Here is a 22,429-nt window from a genome sequence, read left to right on the forward strand (position 1 = left end):
ATGGCGTCGGGGCTGCGCGCCGCCGGTTTCCCCCCCTGGAAGCGGCATATCGCGGCGGAGCTGCGGCGGCGAGACCGGCTGCAGCGGCAGGCCTTCGAGGAGATCATCGGGCAGTGTAAGTGGGCCGCGGTGGCGCGGCTCTCCCGGCGGGGTCGAGGCCGAGAGGCACTTTTTCTTCCCCCCTCTTTCTCGTGGGAAAAGCGCGGTGGTAAAGGGCCCCCGAGGCCTCGCATGTGTCGTTTTCAGCGGACTGGTTGGGAGGTGTTTGTTAAAACCGAGAGAAGTTGGGGTTTCTACATTACCGAGAAAGATGAATAGTTGTTTCTCTCAGTTCCCACACAGGCTGAACATCGTTTGTGTTGTGGACAGGGATTGAATGCCTAAATTGTGTGCCCGATTCCTGCTCAGATGTTTCTGGAAGCAAGAACAATAGTGCTATTGACCATGTTCGTGATCTTTTGTAAAATTTGGAGCTATTCAGAGGCGAGCACTTTCTATCCAGCGCTTACTTGCCCCATCCCTCTCCTGCCTCAGCTGTGACTGGAGTGAATGGAAGTGGGGGGTCACCTAACACTGCTGGCTCACACGCTGAGGTGCTGTATATGACGGGGGGAAAAGCAAAGAAGCCTCGGCAGGGCTGTGTGCAGTATTGGATGTGACCAGTTCTCTGGCAGGTCTGTTTTCCTAGTTGCTATCAGTTGAGGGGCTATAAAGAGTTTAAACTTTGAACTTCTGTTTTAGCAAATAGCAATACACTTGAGCAGCCTCTCTATTAAACTGCCATAAGACCAGTCCCACACAGCATCTGGACTGATGAGGAATTCTTAGAGTTGTAGCTGAATGCTGCCCTAGCCTGCTGACATCAGAGAGGAGCGCACACGAATGTGGTGGAGGCTTACATAATGTTTGGTTGTGTCAGACTAATTAAAGGTATTGGATCTTAGGTGGTAGAAGAAGAGGATGGGAATCTGGTTTTGCTTTTTGGTTATCTTCTTAAATGTGCTTTTTGCCCTTTCAGATAACAAGCTACTAGAGAAGTCGGACCTTCATGCAGTGCTGGCTGAAAAACTTCAAGCAGAAAAATATGACATGCAGAGCAGACATGAGATCAGGTATTTAAAATGCCTTTTCTGTCAGTCAGAACTTGTGTCTTCTTGTGTACGCTGTAACCTAAACCATTGTTTGATGCATTACGTAAACAACTTCTAGTTACTCCAGTAACTTGGAATAGAAGAAACTGAGAAGTCTCTTGAGCTAAAAATAAATTATAACAAACTCTAAACATGTGATAAAGTTACAACATGTTTACAGTATACACTGCAGAAAGATCTGACCGAGCTTTGGACATAAATTAATTTATGTCAAACTCCAGGTGTGGAGGTGGACCAGAATGAGCTTCTGCTTCTGATCTGTTTGCCTTGTAATGCTTACAATATTTGTGTGGTGTTAGTTCCTGATGATTGTGATCTGGCTCTTGAAATTGTCTGATCGTATAAGCATTGTAGGGACAAACCGATGTCGTGGTTTCTTTCAATCTGTGTTATTGTGTAGAAGGGGAGAACAGAGAAAGTCATGATTTTGAAGTGTCAGTCCGAAATAAGTACTGTATGCTAAAAGAACATGTTTTCTGTCTGTTTTTAGCAGGATTTTTTCAGGAAACTTCTTCTCTAACATGGTAATAGCACAGTAGTGCAGCAGGCAGAGGTCATGCTGCTTACTCTGTTGGCATTTGAATCCACAGCAAACAGGTGTGCTAGGAGTGTGTCCTTTAGACAGCATGTAAATCCCAGCAGGTAAAGACTGTTGGGTTCTCCTCTTGGTGTAACTGAAGAAAAGGCAGGGCAGTAGCCCAGGATTTCCTACTTCTGTAGGAATTACTTCCTCTGTTGAAGCTCTTTTTGCTATTTAATGCAAAACTGTATATGCATGTCTAATTGGGATACAATAAGTATATTGTATCCCAATTAGACATTGTATACAAATAAGTATAGGTAAGGCTATTGTGTACTATTACTAGTAAGGAAGGAAGAGCTGATTTTACAGGAATTTCAGGCAAAATATCAGTGTTTGGCCAGCAGGCTGGAGTTAACACCTGTGTGAAAGTACTCAAAGCTTTCTGATGACTGCAGTTGTCTTGAACCATCTTTAATTTATGGGAATCTGATTCTGATTGAACGCTTAGTCTAAGAGATGAGGCTGGAGTAGATGAGGATGAGAAGAAATGCACAGAAACAGCATCTTCAAAGTAAATACTAAGCTGAACTCTGATACTGTCCTCAGTATATGATAGTTTTTTTTGAAACAGAATGAATTCCCTAATCCTAGATAGCTGAGGAAAAATGCTTTTACGTACCTTAAGGCCAAGGCGGAGTATTTAGTTCTGGCTATAGAGGTATGCATGGCCAGAGTTATAGGATGTGTTGGATATTACCACAGGACTTGGCTTCCTATCTGTTTGGACACAGTTTTTTTAGAAATGCTGTGTCTTCTAGTACAGTCTTAGTTCAGTGAGGGGTTTGTTTGAGAAGAACGTTAAGTTACCGATATCACTGTGAGACCTTTCAGCTTCTGAATGCATTATCTGTTTCCCATTGGACTGTTATAACACAGAATGACTGCAGAAACAGATACTTGTTCTCTTTGTCTGTTATAATAGTGATGAACTTAAAATTTTTAGTTTTAAAAGCTGTAATTTTATCATACAGCTGCTAACTTGCTCAAAGTCTGTGTATGATATGTATATATGTGTATATGCTTTTAAAAAGCTAACTGCTGTTCCTGTCTCTGTGCTTTCAAAGACATGAGTGATAAATGTTACAATCATAGTTGTTTGAGGTGAGATGTGTGTTTTTTCTCTTGTGTAGAATCACAGAATCACAGAATCACTAGGTTGGAAAGGACCTTTAAGATCATCAAGTCCAACCATTAATCCAGCGCCACCATGTCCCCTAAACCATGTCCTGAAGCGCCACATCCACACGTTTTTTGAACACTTCCAGGGATGGCGACTCCACCACCTCCCTGGGCAGCCTGTTCCAATGCCTGACCACCCTCTCAGTGAAGAAATTTTTCCTAATATCCAATCTAAACCTCCCCTGGCGCAACTTGAGGCCATGAAATTCCAGATTATGTCATGGCACCACTGTGTTGTAAAACACAATTAAAAACCACCCCATAACCTTTACACAATAAGGCTAGAATGTAGTTGGGACAGTGGAGAAGCCAACTTGTAACACCTGGGACTATAAATCCAGGGGCCTGGGGATATACCCTGAGTTCCCTGGCTTTTGGTTCTGTGCCCTGTATTATCCCGTCTCCAGGTGTCTAGCATCTTCAAGGTCCACCAGCTCCCTCCAAAACAAATTTAAGGTGGTAAAATATTTGTAATTTTTACAGAATTTGGAGAGTGTACTTTTAAGACTTGATTGTCTTCATGCGAATTTAAGCAAAGGCTAGTTATCTTTCATTTGCTTATGAATTCTAGTTTAGAAATGTACAAAAAGGTGAACTAAATCTTCAGTAAATTTATTTTCTGGTAATATATAATGGCATTTGGTTGGTGAGAAGTGTGTTGTGGGGGAGCTAGCTGTGGTTTAGTTTATGAATGACCTGTATCTCTTATGTAGCATAGAAAATCCAAGGGAGTTTGTCCTGAGACTAACTGGTGAAAGGCATAGGAGCAATTGGATTCTAGTTTGTGATCTCTTCTTCCTTTCTCTCAAACTCCAGTCCAGGACATGATGGCACATGGAATGATGCTCAGTTGCAGGAACTGGCACAGCTGAAGATAAAGCATCAAGAGGAGCTGACAGAGCTGCATAAGAAACGTGGCGAGGTTAGAAAGTCCTCCTATGTTCTGTATGGTCCATATGTGGCCCTTTGTGAACATGATCTTAATTTTACCAAGCTTATTCATCATAATCTTTTCCTTATTTCATGTACAGCCTTTTTAAGCTCCCCGTGTTGATGGTTAAAATAAACCAGAGATGGTTGGTCTTTAAAACTGACAGTAGGGAGATAAGAGCTTACATTGTCAGCACAGCACGATTTTTAAGAAATGCTTCATTTTGTGTTTCATGAATAGGTTTTAAACTAGAGGAGGAAGGAACTGGTCTTGTTCAGAGCTGCGCATGGCCACTAGTTCTACATTGAAAAGACTTTGAGTGAGAGAATAGGTGTCTGTGCGTGACTTCATTTGTCTCTCTCACTTTGCAGGACCACTGCTGTAAAAGAGTGGACAAAATAAACAAGCACAAGCAAAGATTGAAAGTGCCATGGTGTTAGACTGAAAAGGGAGTACTGGTTCTGCCATGTAGATGCAGTAGGGAGCCCAGGAGTCGTGTAAGCTATGAGACTTGGGCCTGGAAGAGAGGGAAAGCTGCTATTTTTTATTTTTTTTCTTTTTTTGATGCCAAGATGTGGAGGCTTCATTGGCAGAATTGAGGTTTTTAAAAACTACACCAGTGGTTTGAATGAGTCCACTACCTGAATGGTACTGCAGACTTTTATAGGGAGAAGGTGGAAGTGACCTGAAAATGTTATCATGCTCCTTTGATCACACTTTACTGGAGTTGTGGAGAAGCTCCAGGGTCAGTAATTCTGAGGTTTTTCAAGGAGGAGACAGCTTTCTACAGGAGGTGTGCACTGACTAGTCAAAGCAGTGAAACTTCCTTCTTTCCCCCCAACCTGGTATCTTAAGCCATCTACCCAGGCAGGCACTCTTCTCAAAACTCAGTCTTCCTTCTCCCTGGGCAGCCAAGGCTCTGCATGCTGTGGGGCTTGCTGCTGCTCACTGACTGGGGAGCTGCTCACTGGCAGCAGGAGCTCATTCGTGTTGGCTTCTGCTCCTCTTTCCCACGCACTGCAGAGACCCCAACAGCAACTTTATTTGTGGGAAAATTCTTCATGAAACCCATATTTACAATATGTGAGCTACATGTCTCCTGTAATGGCTGTCCTGGCTGTAATGAAGATTGGTTGCCTGGTGGTTGTTAGTACTTGCGTGTTGGTTTACTTACTAGGCAATTTGTACTTTCTGTATTGATTTTTTCCACGACTTCTAAAAAATAAAATTTCTTCCTAATATGTGTTCGGTTTGATGTGACTTTATCAAAGAAACTTTTTGAGGGAAGGGAGTGAGCTATCAAAGGCCAATAACTTTTTGACAATTCGTATTTGAAAGTAGATTCCTTGATTTAATGACCCGTGTGATAGGGGCAGTAAACCGATCTGTATAGAAAGCTGTGAAAGAAGACCTGAAAGGTATGCTTCCTGCTTGCGATGTTAGATTGGTCTGTACTCTTGCTGGTTTGCTGCTCAGTGTGTGTTACTCAGCTGGCATTCCTGCATTTTGTAATATAATTTTCTCCTCTCCCTAGTTGGCACAGTCTGTAATTGATCTGAATAACCAAATGCAGCAGAAGGACAAAGAGATGCAGATGAATGAAGCAAAGTGAGTTGGAACTGTTTTGTCTGTGTGGTTGGTATGAGACCTAGACTTCTGGTTGAGTTATTTATTAGTGTTATAATACTCTCTAGGAGTCCTAGCCATGGGCTAAAAATTCCTGCATTAGTCATTGTACAAATAGCACAACGGTGGGTGGTATAGGTCCCAAAGGAGATCCTCATTGTTTTGTATATTTTGTTGCCATTCCAGAATTGCAGAGTATTTGCAAAAGATCTCTGAATTGGAAACAGAGTGCCAGGAATTGCGTAGCAAACTGCAAGACCTTGAGCGAGCTAATCAGACACTGAAAGATGAATATGATGCTCTCCAGATCACCTTCAATGCCTTGGAGGAGAAACTGAGGAAAACTACTGAAGACAACCAGGAGCTGGTCTCACGTTGGATGGCAGAGAAAGCACAAGAAGCCAATCGTTTGAATGCAGAAAATGAAAAGGATTCAAGGTGAGACTGATTACCTTTATTTGATAAACTACTTCCCAATATATTTTTTTGAATACTTATGAGTGCATAGGATAAAACCAGATTTGGTATTCTTGCACAACACAATGAGAATCCAGAACTTTGTGTCCTTCTTGTGGCCAACACAGAGGGATGCTTTGTGAAAACATTCCTGTCATTTAAATGAAAAAAACATGTTTTTTTGTTTCTTGAGCAACATTTAACTATGGCCTAAAGATCATAAATCAGATAGAAACTGGGGTTATTTGCTGGTATTAGATTTGGACTTCTCCTGTTCATATTGCATCTTGGTATTACTCCTAGTTTTATCCTTTTTTTGACTTAACCAATTTAAGTGTATTTTGCATTCTGCTAAAAGGAGAAGCTGCCATGAAACTGAATTATGTGAACTATGTATGACTTGCATAAAAAAGTTTGTACTCTTTTCCTGGCAAAATAATAATTATTCTTCTGAATTGTTTCCGTTTACTTGCCAACTAACAATACTTGGAGACCAAGTGCTATAAGACAAGTTTCATAGTACTTGTCAGTTTCGTATTATTTTTACTAACATAATCATTATTCTTGCAAGTTCTTGCACTCCAAGCAAATCCGCATTCATATGGGTCATAAAGGGCCATAGGTACACTTTGCCGTAATGCCTCACTCAGTTCATCTTGTCCTTCGCTATTCACAGTGAGAAAACTGCTGAGTATCTTGAAAAGCAGGGTAAGATTGGGGCAGTGGTCTGATATTTTTTTTTTTAATCTTATGAAGGCCATCAAAACTGTGCAGGGTAACCTCTGGAATGGGATTAAGGAAGTTTTTTTTTAAAAAAAACCCTTGTTTTCCTTAGGAGACGACAAGCCAGGCTGCAGAAGGAGCTAGCAGAAGCTGCCAAAGAACCCCTGCCTGTTGAACCGTAAGCAGTCTTGATTTACTGAATCTCCTTCATCACTTCATGCTTCAGTTTTATGCAGATGCATGATAAATAGTATGTTTGGTATTTCTAAATTTGGTGATGTAGAGGAGTGTTGAAACTTTGGTGCAAAGTCAAAAATACACAGTAATTCTCCTTACTTGAACTTCCAGAAGAAGGAGTTCTGTTATGACTGAACATAGATGCTTGGACTGAAAGTCCTAAGAATGGTTCATACAGTGAATATATATTATCTCTGCATGAAAACATTTGTTATGTGGTGCCTTTTGTCTTTAAAATAGTTCTTTAATCATGGAACAATACACTCTTGAGGTGCCTACATTTTTAAGTGTTAGACTACAAATAGCTATGATGAAGGGTTTCCTGTAGGAACAGGTACTGAGTGAGTTAGGGTGGGTGGAAGTATATTGATCACTTCCATACTGGGAAAGATTTATTCTGTAGGAAAAAAATAGGTAAGTGTGCAGTAACTTTTCCTGGCAAGCCAGAGATAAGTATCTCTACTCTCTTGTTCTTTTGAGCAGCAGCACATGGATATTTGCTGCTGTGTTTACTCCTGGGTGGTATTTAATCAGCTGACTGAAGTGGGCAGCTGATGGTATAGGTGCTTTGCACCAGGCTGATAAGGTTATTGGCACTTGTATTAGCCAAATCCAGAAAAAACTACACCTGCTGCATTGTACTGGAAACAACTGAGACAGTCCTCGGAGCACAGTGCCAGAGCACTGTGCAGGCTTTTTCTTGATATCTTATCTTTGTATTTGCATCGTGTAATCACATTAGGTCTCTGTGCTGTGTGTCCTTGCACATGATAGAAGCAATGTATCCTCTCTGGAAGAGGGCCCATGCAAAAGTCTGGGGTATGTAGGAAGAGCTTGTGTAAGGGGAATATAAGAGCTTGTAGCATTTGGAAGGAAAATTGAAACTGCAATTAACAATACAACTAGCTAGCACAATTTGCTTTGCTTTTTTTAAAAAGAAATGTTTAAATGCTTCCATTCCCTTAGCTTATTGAGATGTGACTCTCCATGACAAGATTACTGCTGACCTCTGTGTCACAGGCCAGTGGACAGTCCCCAGCCAGAGGACAGACAGTCTTCCCAGCTCGTAAGAATAGTGATATCCCTTTTGTCCACGTTATTTGCTGTAAATACACACAGAATATCTTAAATTATTACACTCTTCAATAAATAATGTTGCGCTGAGAGGGGAAACATACATGTAATATCTGTGGACGCTTTCCCTGTTAAGCTTCTGCTCCATTACCCAAAGCGAGACCTTCCTATCTTAGAGCTGAGCTCAGAGGCAGCTGTAGCACAACAGCTTGAATATTTCACTTCCTGTTGTGATGAAGATGATGGTGTCAGTGTTTCATAAATAATTTCATATGAGACCCTGAGAACTTAAAGAACCCTGTTTAAAAAAAAAATCTAGAAAATAGTTGCTTCTGTAAATTACTTAAACTCTGATTCACAGATGTTTTTGATTCCTTTTTGATTTTGTAATTTTAGGGGGTTTGCATTGTATAAATGTGCTGCTTACTGAAGGGGAAAATAGCAGCATTTCAAGGAGTGTGCCCTGGTGTTTATATTCCCTTCAAAAACATGTTAACATGGGAAGTTTTTTTGCTACATAAAATTTGAATAGCTCAAACTTCTGATTTAAAAAAAAATCAACAGAACTTGATACTGTTTTATTCAAATATCAGCCTGATACTTTCAATCAGAGTATGGGTTTTCTGTAGCCTTTTCATATATACTGTCCCCCAAAACCTCAGAACTTAAAGTGCAGCTATGTTCTGAAAAGAGACATTAAAAATGGTCCTATCCTCTTAATTCTTTTGCAGCTGAGTGTATCTGATGGCAGGAATTGGTTTATTTGTACTTAAATGCTGAATTTAAACTTCCTCTTCAGTCAAATGGCATCAGGTTGATAGAGTGTGTTTAAAAATAGTTTGTCCTGCCAAATCAGCAGTGGAGGAAAAATCATCATTGAAGGAAAAAATATTAGATTGCCAGAGCCCATGATGACTAATGGAGAAAAACCTTTTGGCATCAGCTGAGTAGTTTAGCTGGATGAATGTATGGTATATGTATTGGAACCTCACGCTTCTGTTTGGTTGTGCACCAACACTTTAATGAAGTGGACCAAAACATCCCTTGTACTTAATGGAGCAGCACCTGAAGTACCGCAGTATAGAAAGTATCCAGATGTCTTTAACGTGGATGAAGAAGGAAAATTCACACTCTCGTGTGTTTTTTAAATACTTCCTTGTTTTGGAACAGCAAAAAAGGTGCTGTGAAAATAGGATATCACCTATACTTGGGGTTGCAATAACTCATGCTTTTGGTGTTCTGTCACTGTTCCAGCAAATACAGTTGACTCTAGCAAAGTCTTGCTCAGATGTGAAAGGTCTTTATAATGCTGCATGTAGTGGTGCAAGCTGAAATATAATGCCCGTAGTAAAGACAATATGGAAAGGATGCCTGTCAACATAAATGTGGTGGTGGTGGGGAATCCAACCCTGTTGTCAGTGAAGAGTGTAATTGGCAGCTGGAAAGAAAAAAATTTAGGTGCTGCATGTACTTCTTTTCAGACATTGTATGTTGAATGTAGCATTTCTGGCAGTGACAGCTAGATCCGTGTTTGTTGTCTCGATCTACCTACATGTTACTACAGCCAAATAAACCTAGGTGTGGGTTGGGCGCGGACACTGACAGACACCGGAACAGTGTCGTCCATTTAGTTCCTATACATCAGTGAGTGGTTTCCATAGGATGCTCTGGCTGATTGAAAATGAAGTGTTTTCTCTCACTTCAGCAGGGATGATGATATTGAAGTGCTTGCAGATGAAACCTCTGACACAGCTGAGGAGACATCTCCAGTGCGAGCTGTCAGCCGAACATCCAGGTTTGTAGACCAAGAGAGTTTTGTACCACGTCACTGAGGAAGAACAAGGGGTATAAGAGAGCTGGAACAATGTTGGGAATGTTACTTAGGGTTTTTACCTGCCTTTAACTGGAACACAGTTTAGCACTTCCACCAGAGCAGTATGAAACTCATGTGCTCTGTTTTCTGTTACCATGCTTTAGATACGCTGTTTTTCCTTTGCTGTTTTAATTAAGTTAGTGTATGAAAAAATCTGTGTTTAATCTTAAAAAGAAAGGTTTAAAATCAAAATAGTCAATAACATGGGTATTACAGTGCTTGTTGTATTATGCCTCAGTTACTGTACAAGACATCAATGTGACTTTGCAAATAGCTGCGTTTGTGTTTTTTTTAATCTTCACCTAGATTAAATGCATCTTTTTCTTCCCCTCAAATAGCAGTGAGTGGAAAGTAAGAGGTTGTTACATGAGAGGACGGATTAATTTGGTTGAAACTTCAGACTTGGCAGACTGTTTATATCTAAAACCAATAAATCACAGGGTGGAAGTTGAGGGGAAATTAAAGAAACTTCACTCGCAGATTATGTTCTGAGTTGTAGTTACTGGTGACTTTTGAACTGATGCCTGCCTTTGGTGTTTTCTGTCTTCGGACTGGGTCTGCAGGGGAGGGAGTCTTTCCAGAGACTTGTTGCTGTGAAATGTATTTGTATTGATCTTTCTGTGGAGAAGCTATTCACAAGGTTTAAACCTGTCCTCCCCTCCTTCAGTAAGCGACTCTCCCAGCCAGCTGGAGGCCTTCTGGACTCTATCAGTAATATCTTTGGGTAGGTTAGAACACTTTCACCTCTTTGTTTTGTATATTGGTTTCAATGTACACCAAAATCTTGGTGATGCAGGGAATATGAACAAATAATTTCAGCCTTTCTTCTAGCTTCTGCCTTTTTTTCTTTTTTGTTCTCCTCAACTTCCTGTTTCTTCCATCTTGCCGTGTGCTGACCTCTGACCTTTCCCTCCAGTCTGTCTGAGTCTCCCCTTTTGGGACATCAATCTTCTGATGCTGCCAGGTGAAAACATTATCCGCTCTTAGTCCAGCATGTGAATGTATTCCATTGAAGTAACATGGAACCCAGCTGTGTTATCCTGATTAGATTTCAGATGTTGATAACACTGGTTAGAAACTGTCTACAGTTAGAGAGGCAATGAGCCCCTCTGTGTGGAGAGAATACATGGCGTTTGCTCTTGCTTTCAACTGCACTTTGCTCCTTCAATAGGGTGATTTAAAATAAGTTGTTGGGTTCTGTGCTTAGTATCCAGAGTGGAGCCAATCCTTCTAAGATAAGCTCTGCATTAGGTGCACAGTCTTGGCTTAAGAGGTGCAGCCCGAGCTTTTGAATGGAGCATTTTGCTGCCTGGGATGTAGCGCTGCAATGGTATTGAGTCTCCCCTAGCCATAGTGATGGACTTGCAGTCTTTCTAGCTGAACTCAGCTGCAGTCATTCCTATGTTTCTCTTTCCTATTAAAAAACAAATGATTGCTCAAAAATGAGGTCAGTAATCAGTTCAGGTAACTTATCTGGCGTACTATGAAATCTCTAAAGCCACGAGTGGATTTAGTGTTACATGACAAATGTAATTTTTGAAAGATGGGATAAAAGAAAGTGAAAAACTCCTTCCCCCATTTTTTAATCACCGTACAGTGTAGTTAAGTGACAGGTACAGATCTGGATGAGCACAAGAGAAACAGCGTTCACTTCTCATTTTAAAATATTTCTGCTTTGTTTCATCTCAGGAGGCGTTCTTTGTCCTCATTCCCTGCTCCCCAGGATAATATAGAGCCACATCCAGGTGCCAGTAAAGAAGTGAGAGTGCCCACTACTGCCATATGTGTCTTTGTAAGTATAGAAGGAATTACCAATTTTTACCATTCCCTTTACTGTATTTGGAGGAAGTGAACCCTATCTGTGTGGGAAGTGATCTGAAACTTTCTATTAACATTGCCAAACAAGAAGGAATTCTTGATTTGGTAGCATAGTTCATCACATTTAATTCTTAGCCCAAATGCTTCTCAGAGCCAGTGTGCTTGATGTCTGTCTTGCTGAGGTCAATGATGACTAGTAAAAGGTCTGAGGGCACAGGGGAATTACACTCCATTACCCTCTTGGCTCCCAGCAGTCCCTGTTCTGTCATGCCGTAGTAGAGCTATGACTGAGGAAAAGATTGCTGACAGTTTGGGATTAATTCAGTTCCAGTTCTCCACAGTGAAGGGAGTTGTGGCACTGAATGTCATCCAACAGGACTGGTTAAGAGGAGCTTGTGGTAGTGGGGTGTCTTCATTTGTTGTGTGTGATCTAAAGTTTTCAAGCTGAGACCTCCTTTATGTCTTGTTTTGGCCTCACAAGGCTGAACTTAAACTTCTGTGAAGAGCATCGCCCTCTGAATGAAAGATATCGTGGTACATTGTCTTGTAACGCAGCTACTTGTTTTAACATTCCTCTTGAGCTTTCTCGGGCACTCCAAATCTGGATATGAATATTTCACAGATCTGAAACTACTTCTGTTTTTCACCCAGACTAACAGAGTGGCTCACTGCAGCATGGAGGCTTGTGTATTCCTAGCCTGCCCTGTCACCATCTTCTCTAGTGGCTGTCGTAGGGTGGAGGCAGTGGCAATGTTACCTGAAGTGAGAACGGGGTCATAACTTAAGTGACAGCCTGGCTTGAATAGGGAGCATCAGAGGAGGTATTCATGGCTTCGGTATGTGTTGTGACCTCTCCCCTCCTCTAACTATGTACAGCAAGCACAGTTGATCAACAGATGTCAATCCTGGCTAATTTAATGATAAAAGGTATTATGAAGCTATATATGTGAGGTTTTCAAGAGCCATGTGAGAGGTTATGTTGTTTTCACCTTTCACTTGATCTTCTGTAATGTCATCTGAACTTCCAAGAGCAGAGCAGCCTGTCTTCCCAATATGGAGAGGCAAACCACAGTAGATGATGCTGACCCCTAGTCTTGGAAATGTGGGGAGTGCTGCCCCATTCCCAATTTCCCATCTTGCAGCAGGAATAGGAACAGCTGCAGTAGTAAGCCTGTCAGACTGTGGCAGTATGGAGGTGATGTGTGGTTAGCACTGCAATATTAGAAGGAAAAAGTCCCAGCTCATTTCATGGGAATCCATACGTTCCTTCTGGAGATATGTGTTGTGTTCTAGCTCGTGTTTAGAGCCCAGGTAGGGTGTGAGGACATGTCCAGTTCCAGCAGAACATTCCAGGAATGAACTGGCACTCTGTGCCAGAGGTCTGGCAGGTACAGGGAGCAGTCTGGGCTTCCTTCTGGAGAGATGAGTAGAACAGGCTTAGGAAGGAGCAGAAGGTAGTCACTTCATTGAGCATGGTTTCTAGGCAAGACCTTTGTCCAGTTTTGTTCTGAATGGCTCTTCCACACTTGCAGAAAGATCAGATTTGAAGTGTGATGACCCTTAAATATGAGCTGGCAGACAACTGTTCAAGCAACAAGTACCAGAAAAATACAAGTTTCCAGAAAAACTGCTTTCAAAAGAGCAGTTAGTGAAAATACTTAAAAAAGAATGCAGCAAATGAATTAAGAATGTGGTACTAATAGTGTGTAGGTAAGTAGTATAAAGACATGAAATTAACAGGGGAGAAAAAAGGAAGGAATTTTAAAATTCTCAAAGGTTTTAAAAGGTTAAGAATCACTATTAAGTAGCCAACTCAAGCTTCAAAACATTAAGCTGTGAGAAAGCAGAGATATCACTGCATGTGCAGATAGGAACCACAGTTTAAGCCCAGGTTCTCAGTGAGAGAAGGTGCTGTTCCAAGTCAAACTGCGCTGGTACTACTTCATCACCAATATAGAGTAGCATTATCACAATACAGTAAATGAATGCAATTAATCTGTTACGCTGTTTTCTAGCAGACTTTCAGGCCTGACTTGAGTGTTCTGTGGTTGCATGAACTGATTGGATGATGTTCCATGGCTGGCTCTAAATGGAGGAATGAAAAGTTAGTTTCCTTCTACAGGATATCACCTGTTAATGTTTTCTGTCCTTTCCTTAATGTTGTTTTTCTGGTATAACTTAAAAGCTTGAACGTATAAAGCCTAAACTTTTGAAGTATTGTAGGGCTCCTGGCAGTTTACTATGACTGTTGATTCCTTGCTAGTGTTTTTCTTTATATGCTTTTGGTTTTTTCCTTTAGAGAAGGATCATCCTTTTTGCTTGCTCTGTACACCATCAACTGTAGTAGAGTTTCAGTCCGTGGCTTTGTTTTCTATGTAGTGCTAAAAGATCTACAGCTGTATAACCTTTAAGTACTATACCTTTCTAAGCTGTGAGTTTTGGCTCTATCCTAATTCCGATTTGGGTGGCTGTTCTGTTCCTCCCACTCCTCAGGACGCACACGATGGGGAGGTGAATGCGGTGCAGTTCAGCCCTGGCTCCCGATTACTAGCAACAGGAGGCATGGACCGGAGGGTTAAGCTTTGGGAAGTCTTGGGAGGTAAACTTTTTTGCTTTGGGGTATGGTGGGATGCTGAACAAACTCATGTTATAGTTTACTTTGTGTCGGCTTCTGTTCTAATCTATTGCTTAAGTTTTGTTCGTCTTTCTCTGTGCAGATAGGTGTGAGCCCAAAGGTTCCCTCTCTGGTAGTAATGCTGGGATTACAAGCATAGAATTTGATAGTGCTGTGAGTATCTGTGCAATATCCGCTGTTTGTGATTGGGAATAAATTAATCGAATTATGTTGTGCTCTGCTATCAATTTCCATTCTAACACTTTGAAAAGTTACCTAAGAAATGAGTTAAAATACTGCAGAGTAACTGCAAGTAGTTAACAATTTTACAAAGGAACTTTATTTGATATGCTGCAGTCTGTAGTTCTCATCTTTGCTTTACAATTCAGAAGATGATGTGCAGCTCAGACATTGGCTGTTATGGGCTATTATGATAAAATTACATTAAAATATACTCTGCTTTGTCTAAAGTAGGAAATTAGTCTTTACCTTCCCATTAAAGCTGGTATGACAGCACAAAAGAAGCAAATATACTGAAGCTTTATTTCTGTGAAGTTTATTTCTGTAACTGCTCTGCTGAGGTCTGTGATGAATAGTAAAAGGTCTGATTATCCTATGACTTGCACTTCCATGACCTTTTCTCCCAGCAATTTCTCACCGGTCACGGCACAGTAATGGTGTGGCTGGCAGAGTGTTTGCTGACAGCTTGTGATGTGTTCAGTTCATGTTAACCTGAAGTATTGGAGACATGACTGTGATCAGCATCCAACAGTCCTACTTGAAGGAGTTGGGGGTCTTGGATTGTTACAACTGGACATGTGATCTGACTTTTCTGCTGAGACCTCTCCTGTAACACAATGCTCTACTGCATAGACAGTAGACCAAAGCTGACATTTCTTCCATTTGGCAATTCTATGTGCTAAACTATTGATACAGACCCAAAAGGATCCTTCCTTTGGACACTGACGAGCTCATTAGATATTTGCTATCACTGTTAATCTGCAGGAGAATCTAGTTCTGATTTTTTGCAAGTTGCTTGAACACATTTGAGGTGAGAACTGCCTGAGGTGAGATGCTAATGGGCTCTAAAGGATTTAGGAGACAGGAGTGCAAACATGAATCTTGTGGTGACCATTCTCCATCATGGATGACTTGGAGGAGCCCAAAGCCATGAGCAAGTCAATTTATCTCTCCTTTTACAGATGTAGTTTTTGGAACCTTAGTTATAAATGCTAGAATTGTAATGCAGATTGCAAGAATTGGACGAATTCCACTCTGAGACCTACCTAAGCTGTGGGAGTAGATGATGCAGAGGTTTTTCCCTGTGAAAAAAAAAAGAGGGGGGAAAAAAACCCCCACAATAGACAAGGGTAAACCAGAACCCAGTTCCTCACTGCAGCATCTGGGGGCAGAAAGGGAAGGAGAATATCCTTTCTGATCTGGTTATTATTACTCCTTTTATCTGTTGTTACGATTCTACAAATCACTGTCACATTTTGGTGAGAAGAAAAAGCCATAACTTTTTCGAGAGCTGTTATGATAGCTTTCCTTACTGGTATGTGCTACTGGCTTTTTTGTTTTGGTTTTGTGTTTGGTTTTTTTTTCCCTTGGCAATGCAGTACTAATATGGTTTTAATGATTTATTGGAAATACTTTTGAGTTTAATTTGCATATCGACTTGCAGAAGTAGTTTTAAATTAATCTTGTGTTCACAGGGTTCTTACCTCTTAGCAGCTTCAAATGACTTTGCTAGTAGAATCTGGACAGTTGATGACAATCGATTACGGGTGAGTCTTTTGAAGGCAAAGCAGTGCCCAGGCTGCTTATGTCCTCTATTTCCAGTTTTGTCTAATGGGGACACAGCAATCTTGGAAGTTGAGCATTTACAAACACTTTCAATAATTCATTTTGTTAAGAGGATCTTTATTTCTCTTAAGGATCTTCACAGTAAGACCTAAAATACAGTATTGAGATCTGCACAGCCTTGCAGGAAGTTTCAGTTACTGCAGATTTTCACAATACAGCCCCACCCCGCTAGCAAAACTTTGCCGTGTAAACCCAATACATTTTTGCATCCCCCTCTGGAGATTTAAATGCTTCTGATGGTATATGGAGAACCATTTCAATGTTTTAGCCTCAATCCAAGGAGAGGTCTGCTGAAGAAGTGTTTGCAGAAGGTGGGGGAGTGGGGTGGGTGGGGGGGAAGGTGTCTGTTTTAAGTCAAGAGCAGCATTCTTGAAAAGGAGTCCTTTGCCTAGCTGTTAAAGGCAGCAAGCCTAAAAGTGCTTGTCTTTATTCTCCTTGTCTTTTGAAAGATTCCTCCTCTCCTCCCTACTCCTCTGTACTCACGTTCTCCTCCAAGTGCTTGCTTTAATTTAAAGAAAGATTCACCTCTGACCAAAATAAAAGTTTCTTTTCAGTTTTCCAAGCAGTTTTTTAATTGTCATTCCTATGTACACTTTCTTCAACTTCTTGTTTTAGGAAGATACTACTTTGTTCTGAATCTTCTGACATTTCACATGTCAGTTATAAGCTACAGTTGCATTGTAATTCACTGGGTAGTTCTCAGCGTAGAGATGTCAGGTCTCAGTTAAAGTGGAGAATATCGGTTCTTTTGCAGCTTCTGTTTGGCTACAAAACCTACTGTTGGATGTCAGTTGTCGTGAAAAAAGTTTAGCACGCTATAGATAACTCACTACAAGAAGTTAGTTATCCCTTCAAACATCCATCTGGCTTCACATTATCTTCCTGTAATTTTTTGATGTCCTTAGTGACTAGCAACTTGGGCAAGTGTATTCATTGTTTGCTGAGATAATAGTGCATTCTTTGTTTTGAGTGTGAGTGGTACAGATTTGTCATGGCTTGCTCGTGAGCAGGAGGCAGTGAAGCTGAAATCATGGTAAATGATAACCAAACTCCCTTCTTAAATGCAAGTATCTATACATAATGACTATGCAGCAAGAACAGAGATGCAGTGAAAGTTTAGATCCTTTCTGGAGTTTGTGTCCCTTCTTAAGACTAAGTAGTCTTTATGGGATGATCTATTCTTCCAGAGTTTGTGTTGTATTTTGCAAGCCCTGGTTGCTTTGTGTAATTTGATAGTCCTTTGAGTATTTAAAAAAAAAATAACTGTACAACAAAGATTTCTCTCTTGTTTTTCCCAATTCTTATTTTAGTCGTTCATTATCTGTTTTGTGATTTAGTATGTAAATGTTCAGTAGTTTGAAGTGAATGTGGTTCATGTTGTTCTCAGCCCCACAGAGCTTCCCCCTGCAATGGATGAAAACAAAAGCAGTTACAGAAACTGCTGTAGGTTTCTGAAATCTCTGCTTGTCTTGGCTTTCAGGCTTGAAAATTTAACAACAGTGGGGACTAGATACCCTGTTGTATCCATGAGAGAAGCTCATTGTAAAAACCTGAAGGCATGATTTCAATTTTCAGCATGCTTTAACCCTTCCCCTCATCTCTCCTGCAAGGCTGTGTTGCAGTTGCCGTTTGTCCATGAAATGTAAGTGTATGGAGTGTTGAGGAAAGGAGCTTGCGGGTTCCCCGAGTAGCTAGAGAAGCTGCACCCAAAGGTGACCTGTGTCTCCCAGCTTGAGGCTGAACTCCTTGGTACTTAACACTCCTACTTGGTGATAATCTCTGTTTAACTAGAATAGGTGCTTTTTTCTCCAAGCAATGCAGTAGGTGTGCAAATTATGATTTAAAATTGTCTCTGTTAAGTTGTTAAATAGCAGAACTAGCAGGCTGCAAGGAAACTGAGCAAGTGGAACTGTGCAATTTTACCATGTAAATCTCTCTTCCTCAGCACACCCTGACAGGTCACAGTGGTAAAGTTCTGTCAGCCAAGTTCTTGCTGGACAATGCACGCATTGTTTCGGGAAGTCATGACCGGACCCTCAAGCTCTGGGACCTCCGCAGCAAAGTTTGTAAGGAAACCAAACTTCTGTCTTTAATGCATGTTCTGTGCTTCTACTGAATGTAAATGGAAGTCTGACATCAGCCAGATTATTTTGTCTTCTTGCTAGTCTAAAAAAGCAAAAACTAGCAGCCATCTTCTGTTGTGATTCAAGAAATCAGATTCTTTCTGCCTGTTACCTGAAATAAGAATAAGAAATCATGTGTGTGCAGGAAACACTGTTAATGCTATTAACAGCAACTGTGTTCTGTGAGCATTCTTTGTTTACCAGTCTGGGGGTGGGTATTTTAGTCTTCCACTAAAAACTTGGAGCCAGGTCAGAGTGTTTAACCCTGAGGTGGATGGAAATGTCTCTTGGAAATGTACCAAAAATTTCAACATCTCAAATGAAGGAAGTGCTAGCATACAGATTTTGGGGGGGAGAAATGCCTTATTTCCTTGGCTTTTCTCCTATTGATGGTTCTTAGACCTGTTTGCACTGAGAGAGAAGTTGCAATTCAAGGTTACCTTGATACCTGAACCGCAAACATAGGTCGAGGAGACAGTTTCATGTTGCTTAACAGTAGCAAATCATAGCTGTCTAAATACAAAGTGGAAGTAAAGCAGCTGTCGTGGGAGCATTTAAAGGGATGTTAGCCACTGCAAAGGGGATTGAGAAGGGCAGAGGGGTTGTTGACGACTTAAACTCTGTTTTAGAATAATCCTGACTTGTCTGCCCTGTGGCACTCCTTGGACACTGTTCTGTGTGGCCACTGTGTGTGTGGTATACTCATTATTTTCTGTCTGTTTTCATCAGTTTGCACAGTATGAATTTCAGTGTGTCACTATTGGTTTATCCTTTTTAGGTATAAAAACAGTGTTTGCAGGATCTAGCTGCAATGACATCGTATGTACTGAGCAATGTGTCATGAGTGGACATTTTGATAAGAAAATTCGTTTCTGGGACATCAGGTAAAACTATTGTAAGAGAGCTTATAGTGTAGGTATAGTTATGGGATTGCTGTCTGAGTATAATCTGAACTAGGGAACTCCCTGAGCTTGGAAGCTGATGAGACTGTTTTAAGAGCTGCAGAAGGCCATTGAGAGAGACTTTTGTTACTACTTTTATTACTGTTCAGTTTTTGGGGGTTGGGATTTTTTGGGGATGCCTTTTTTCTTTGGTATTTTTTTTCCTGAAAAGGCAGTCTGCTTTCTTGTAAATATTTTGCATTGGTCAGTACTTGCCATTCTAGATCTTACCTAGTTTTTCAAAGGGTAGGGTTGTGAGGAAAGCGGTATCTGACTATTGGCTGGAAATATTATCCACAAAGTGAGATCTAGCTTGGGAAAGAATCAAAATGTGAGAATAAACCAGTAATCCTTTTTCTCCTCTTCTTCCAACAAGTTGAAGTTTTGATGCAGTGGTTTGGCTTCTGGACCCTGGTTTACTCTTTCTTTTTTTCTTTCTTCTTCTTTCCTTTCTGTCTTTAGGACTGAAAGCATAGTAAAAGAACTGGAGCTGCTTGGAAGAATCACAGCTCTCGACCTGAACTCAGAGCGAACAGAGCTTTTGACCTGTTCCCGTGATGATCTACTAAAGATTATTGATCTGCGGGTTAGTGCTGTCAAGCAGACATTCAGGTGCGTGTGTGCTCCACAAGAACATTTGGAATTTCAGAACTTTGGATTGCGGATTGCCCTTGGTGTTGGAGTGTGTTTCAGTATCTCCATGCAGAGAGCGGTCTCCCAACTTTTTTCCTGCATGGGTAGCAAAGTTCTTTAGAGTCTTAACAGCACAGATCTGCTCTGGTGGATCTTTTCATTTACCTCTTTAAAGAAGATAGCTTGGCTTAGAAGTCTTTGGCCTAAAGGAAAGCATTTCCTCAGATGGGGTTGAGGGGAGGTGGTATGAGAAATGCAAATTGTGATAAAGGGGTACCAGAGCTTATTCTGAACCATGTAGAAATCCTTGCCATGCTCTTTAGTGAGAACGTGGAAGTCCATCTTCTTACAAATGAATTTAGAGTTATCTGATTCTGCCTTTTCAGTGCCCAGGGATTCAAATGTGGCTCTGACTGGACAAGAGTTGTATTCAGGTAAGGTCAGATATAAGCAAGACATCTGATAAGTCTTTCCCCAGCAGCAGTGAGTGATTTGTGATGCTTGGCTGTATTTTCCTCATTTACAGCTAGAAAAACTGAGGCAGGGTTTGTGATTTGTCCAAGATTACTTCTTGGTCAAGACAAAGTATGTCTGTAGATGTTGATGCAATGTCTTTGAAACTTTCTGGTTTCAAAGCGCTTTCACCTCTTAGTGTTAGCAGCTGGTAACACATGACTTGTAAAAGACTGTTTAATACTGAGTTTCTTGCTTAGGAAGTTGAGGGTAGAATGATGGTTTGTGCTGATAAATTGCTGACTTGAAAATTGTTCTCTGCCTTCCGCACCTTCTCTGATCTCATAGCCCTGACGGTAACTATGTGGCTGCTGGTTCAGCTGATGGGGCCCTCTACATTTGGAATGTGCTCACTGGGAAATTGGAGAGGACGCTTGCAAAGCATCATAGGTGAGAGGGGAAGCTGGCTGTATAATTGGAAGTGGGGATCTGGGTTATGAATCTTGCTGAGTTCTGAAAGAATTGTAGTTGCACAGCTTTGACTTATATTGGTGTGCAAGAATTTTTAATATTCATGGATTTGTGGCAGTATTCTCTGGACTGAACTAAGGTTAGGTCTGTTATTGTTCAATTTCTTAAACTGAGATACAATTCTAATAAAGTACACTTAATGTATTCTGAAGAAACTGTATCTCTCTTAGGCTTATTAAAAGTAGGGGTCTCCTGAGAGCTGGGAATGAAACTGCTTTTTCTTTGATAGTCAGAGTACTGTAATATTCATTCCAATGTTAAGTGCTGTTGTAGAATTCAGGTTTTTTGTAAACTTATACCTGGCTTCCATTTCAGTTCTTCTATCAATGCAGTTGCGTGGTCACCAGCAGGTGCCCACGTGGTGAGTGTGGACAAAGGAAACAAGGCTGTCCTGTGGTCTGAATTTTGACTGGATGGAGGGTGAAAGGCGGAGCATCCAGTACCTCTGTGTGGTGGTGCTAGTCCGCGGCTGAACAGAATGGAGACCCAAGCCCAGATCCATCCTAAGCGGGGATATTAACAAGCGCATGGGCTTCACTTTCCAGAGGAAAGTTCTAAAGCAATGGAGAAGGAGCCTGAGTCAGAGACTTTTTACAGCCATAACTGCACTGTGGCACTCGGACTCAGCAAGGGATTAGCTGTTCTGGATGGAGAATGCTACTTAGTCATGCCTTTACATGCAGTATCTATGCACCAAGTGGAGCTGAAGATACTAGAGGGATTCCTCACCAGACAGCTGTGCCAAATACCCTGTCACGCAAATGTATCTACAGCACTTCTGAGTTGGAAATGTTGGAAAGAAGTTACTGTGTCTGCTGACATTATACATGTCCTGTCTCCTGTGTTCTGTTCTTGTGGCCTAGTTCAGGCATGGCGTGAGAAGATCCTGAAATGTGGACAGGTCCTAGGCAGTCTGAACGTTGGAACAGCTTTTAAAGAGTCTCCTGTGGCTCTGGCAGCTCTGCCTTTGAGTTACCGGCTCAATTCAGATCTGCTCTGATCCTGACACAGGTTTTGCAGCACTGTCATGTGAACTCTTTGTATCCATTTCACCTGTCCGTAAGGAAATGGTCTGTTCTTCAGGACTTCTTGCACTCTTTTGTTGAAATGCCCTTCAGCAGCTTGGGTATCACAAAATAGGAGATTTTTTAGTCTTTTTATTCCACAGGCAATTTGGTTACTGGGTGTGAGGAGAGAGAAGTTCAACTTCTGCTGTGCTGCTGTTATAAGGAATGTAGTCATACTGTGACTTCAGTACCAGAATATAGATGTTTGGTCCTTTTTTCTGTTCATCCGTCCTGTCCTGGCGGCTGTCAGTAGAACACAGGGGAGCAGTGGGATTAAATCCCAAAACCATTCTTTTGGTGCTGGCAATTCCAGGCCACTTGCCCCCTTCTTGAGCACATGTGCAATATTCCTATTTGCGCTGGAGCCCTCTCGTGCTACGGACTAGCGTCTTGTCTCTGTCCCTGTTGAAGCATCCAAAACCATGATGAGGCAGGGTGTGAGCTACCTGGCATAGCTTCATCCAGCCACACCTTTCCACATAGTCTGGGCCTCAAGGCAAGCCACCAGCGTTTTATCGCCTTTTAATTTGCACTTTATCTTCTTCTTTCC

At 41.3% G+C, this 22,429-nt stretch overlaps 1 protein-coding gene across 2 annotated transcripts; it reads left to right on the forward strand.

Moving 5' to 3' along the window:
- Positions 1-21,221, forward strand: ATG16L1 (autophagy related 16 like 1; the record flags this gene model as incomplete). Of its 2 annotated transcripts, XM_082003401.1 has the most annotated exons (19): positions 1-115; positions 1,019-1,112; positions 3,730-3,835; positions 5,379-5,452; positions 5,657-5,908; positions 6,762-6,827; positions 9,669-9,755; positions 10,501-10,557; positions 10,750-10,797; positions 11,523-11,625; positions 14,145-14,250; positions 14,369-14,439; positions 15,981-16,052; positions 18,077-18,197; positions 19,033-19,138; positions 19,658-19,807; positions 20,215-20,262; positions 20,630-20,731; positions 21,128-21,221. In XM_082003401.1, 19 exons carry the CDS (start codon positions 1-3, stop codon positions 21,219-21,221), a joined length of 1,872 nt encoding a protein of 623 aa, XP_081859527.1. The 2 variants fall into 2 exon arrangements, with proteins under 2 accessions (XP_081859527.1, XP_081859528.1); XM_082003402.1 differs by lacking the exon at positions 10,750-10,797.
- Positions 21,222-22,429: the final 1,208 nt, after the last annotated feature.

This window comes from Phaethon aethereus (genome assembly GCF_964289735.1).
Source record: "Phaethon aethereus genome assembly, chromosome: 9".
Lineage (NCBI taxonomy): Eukaryota > Metazoa > Chordata > Aves > Phaethontiformes > Phaethontidae > Phaethon > Phaethon aethereus.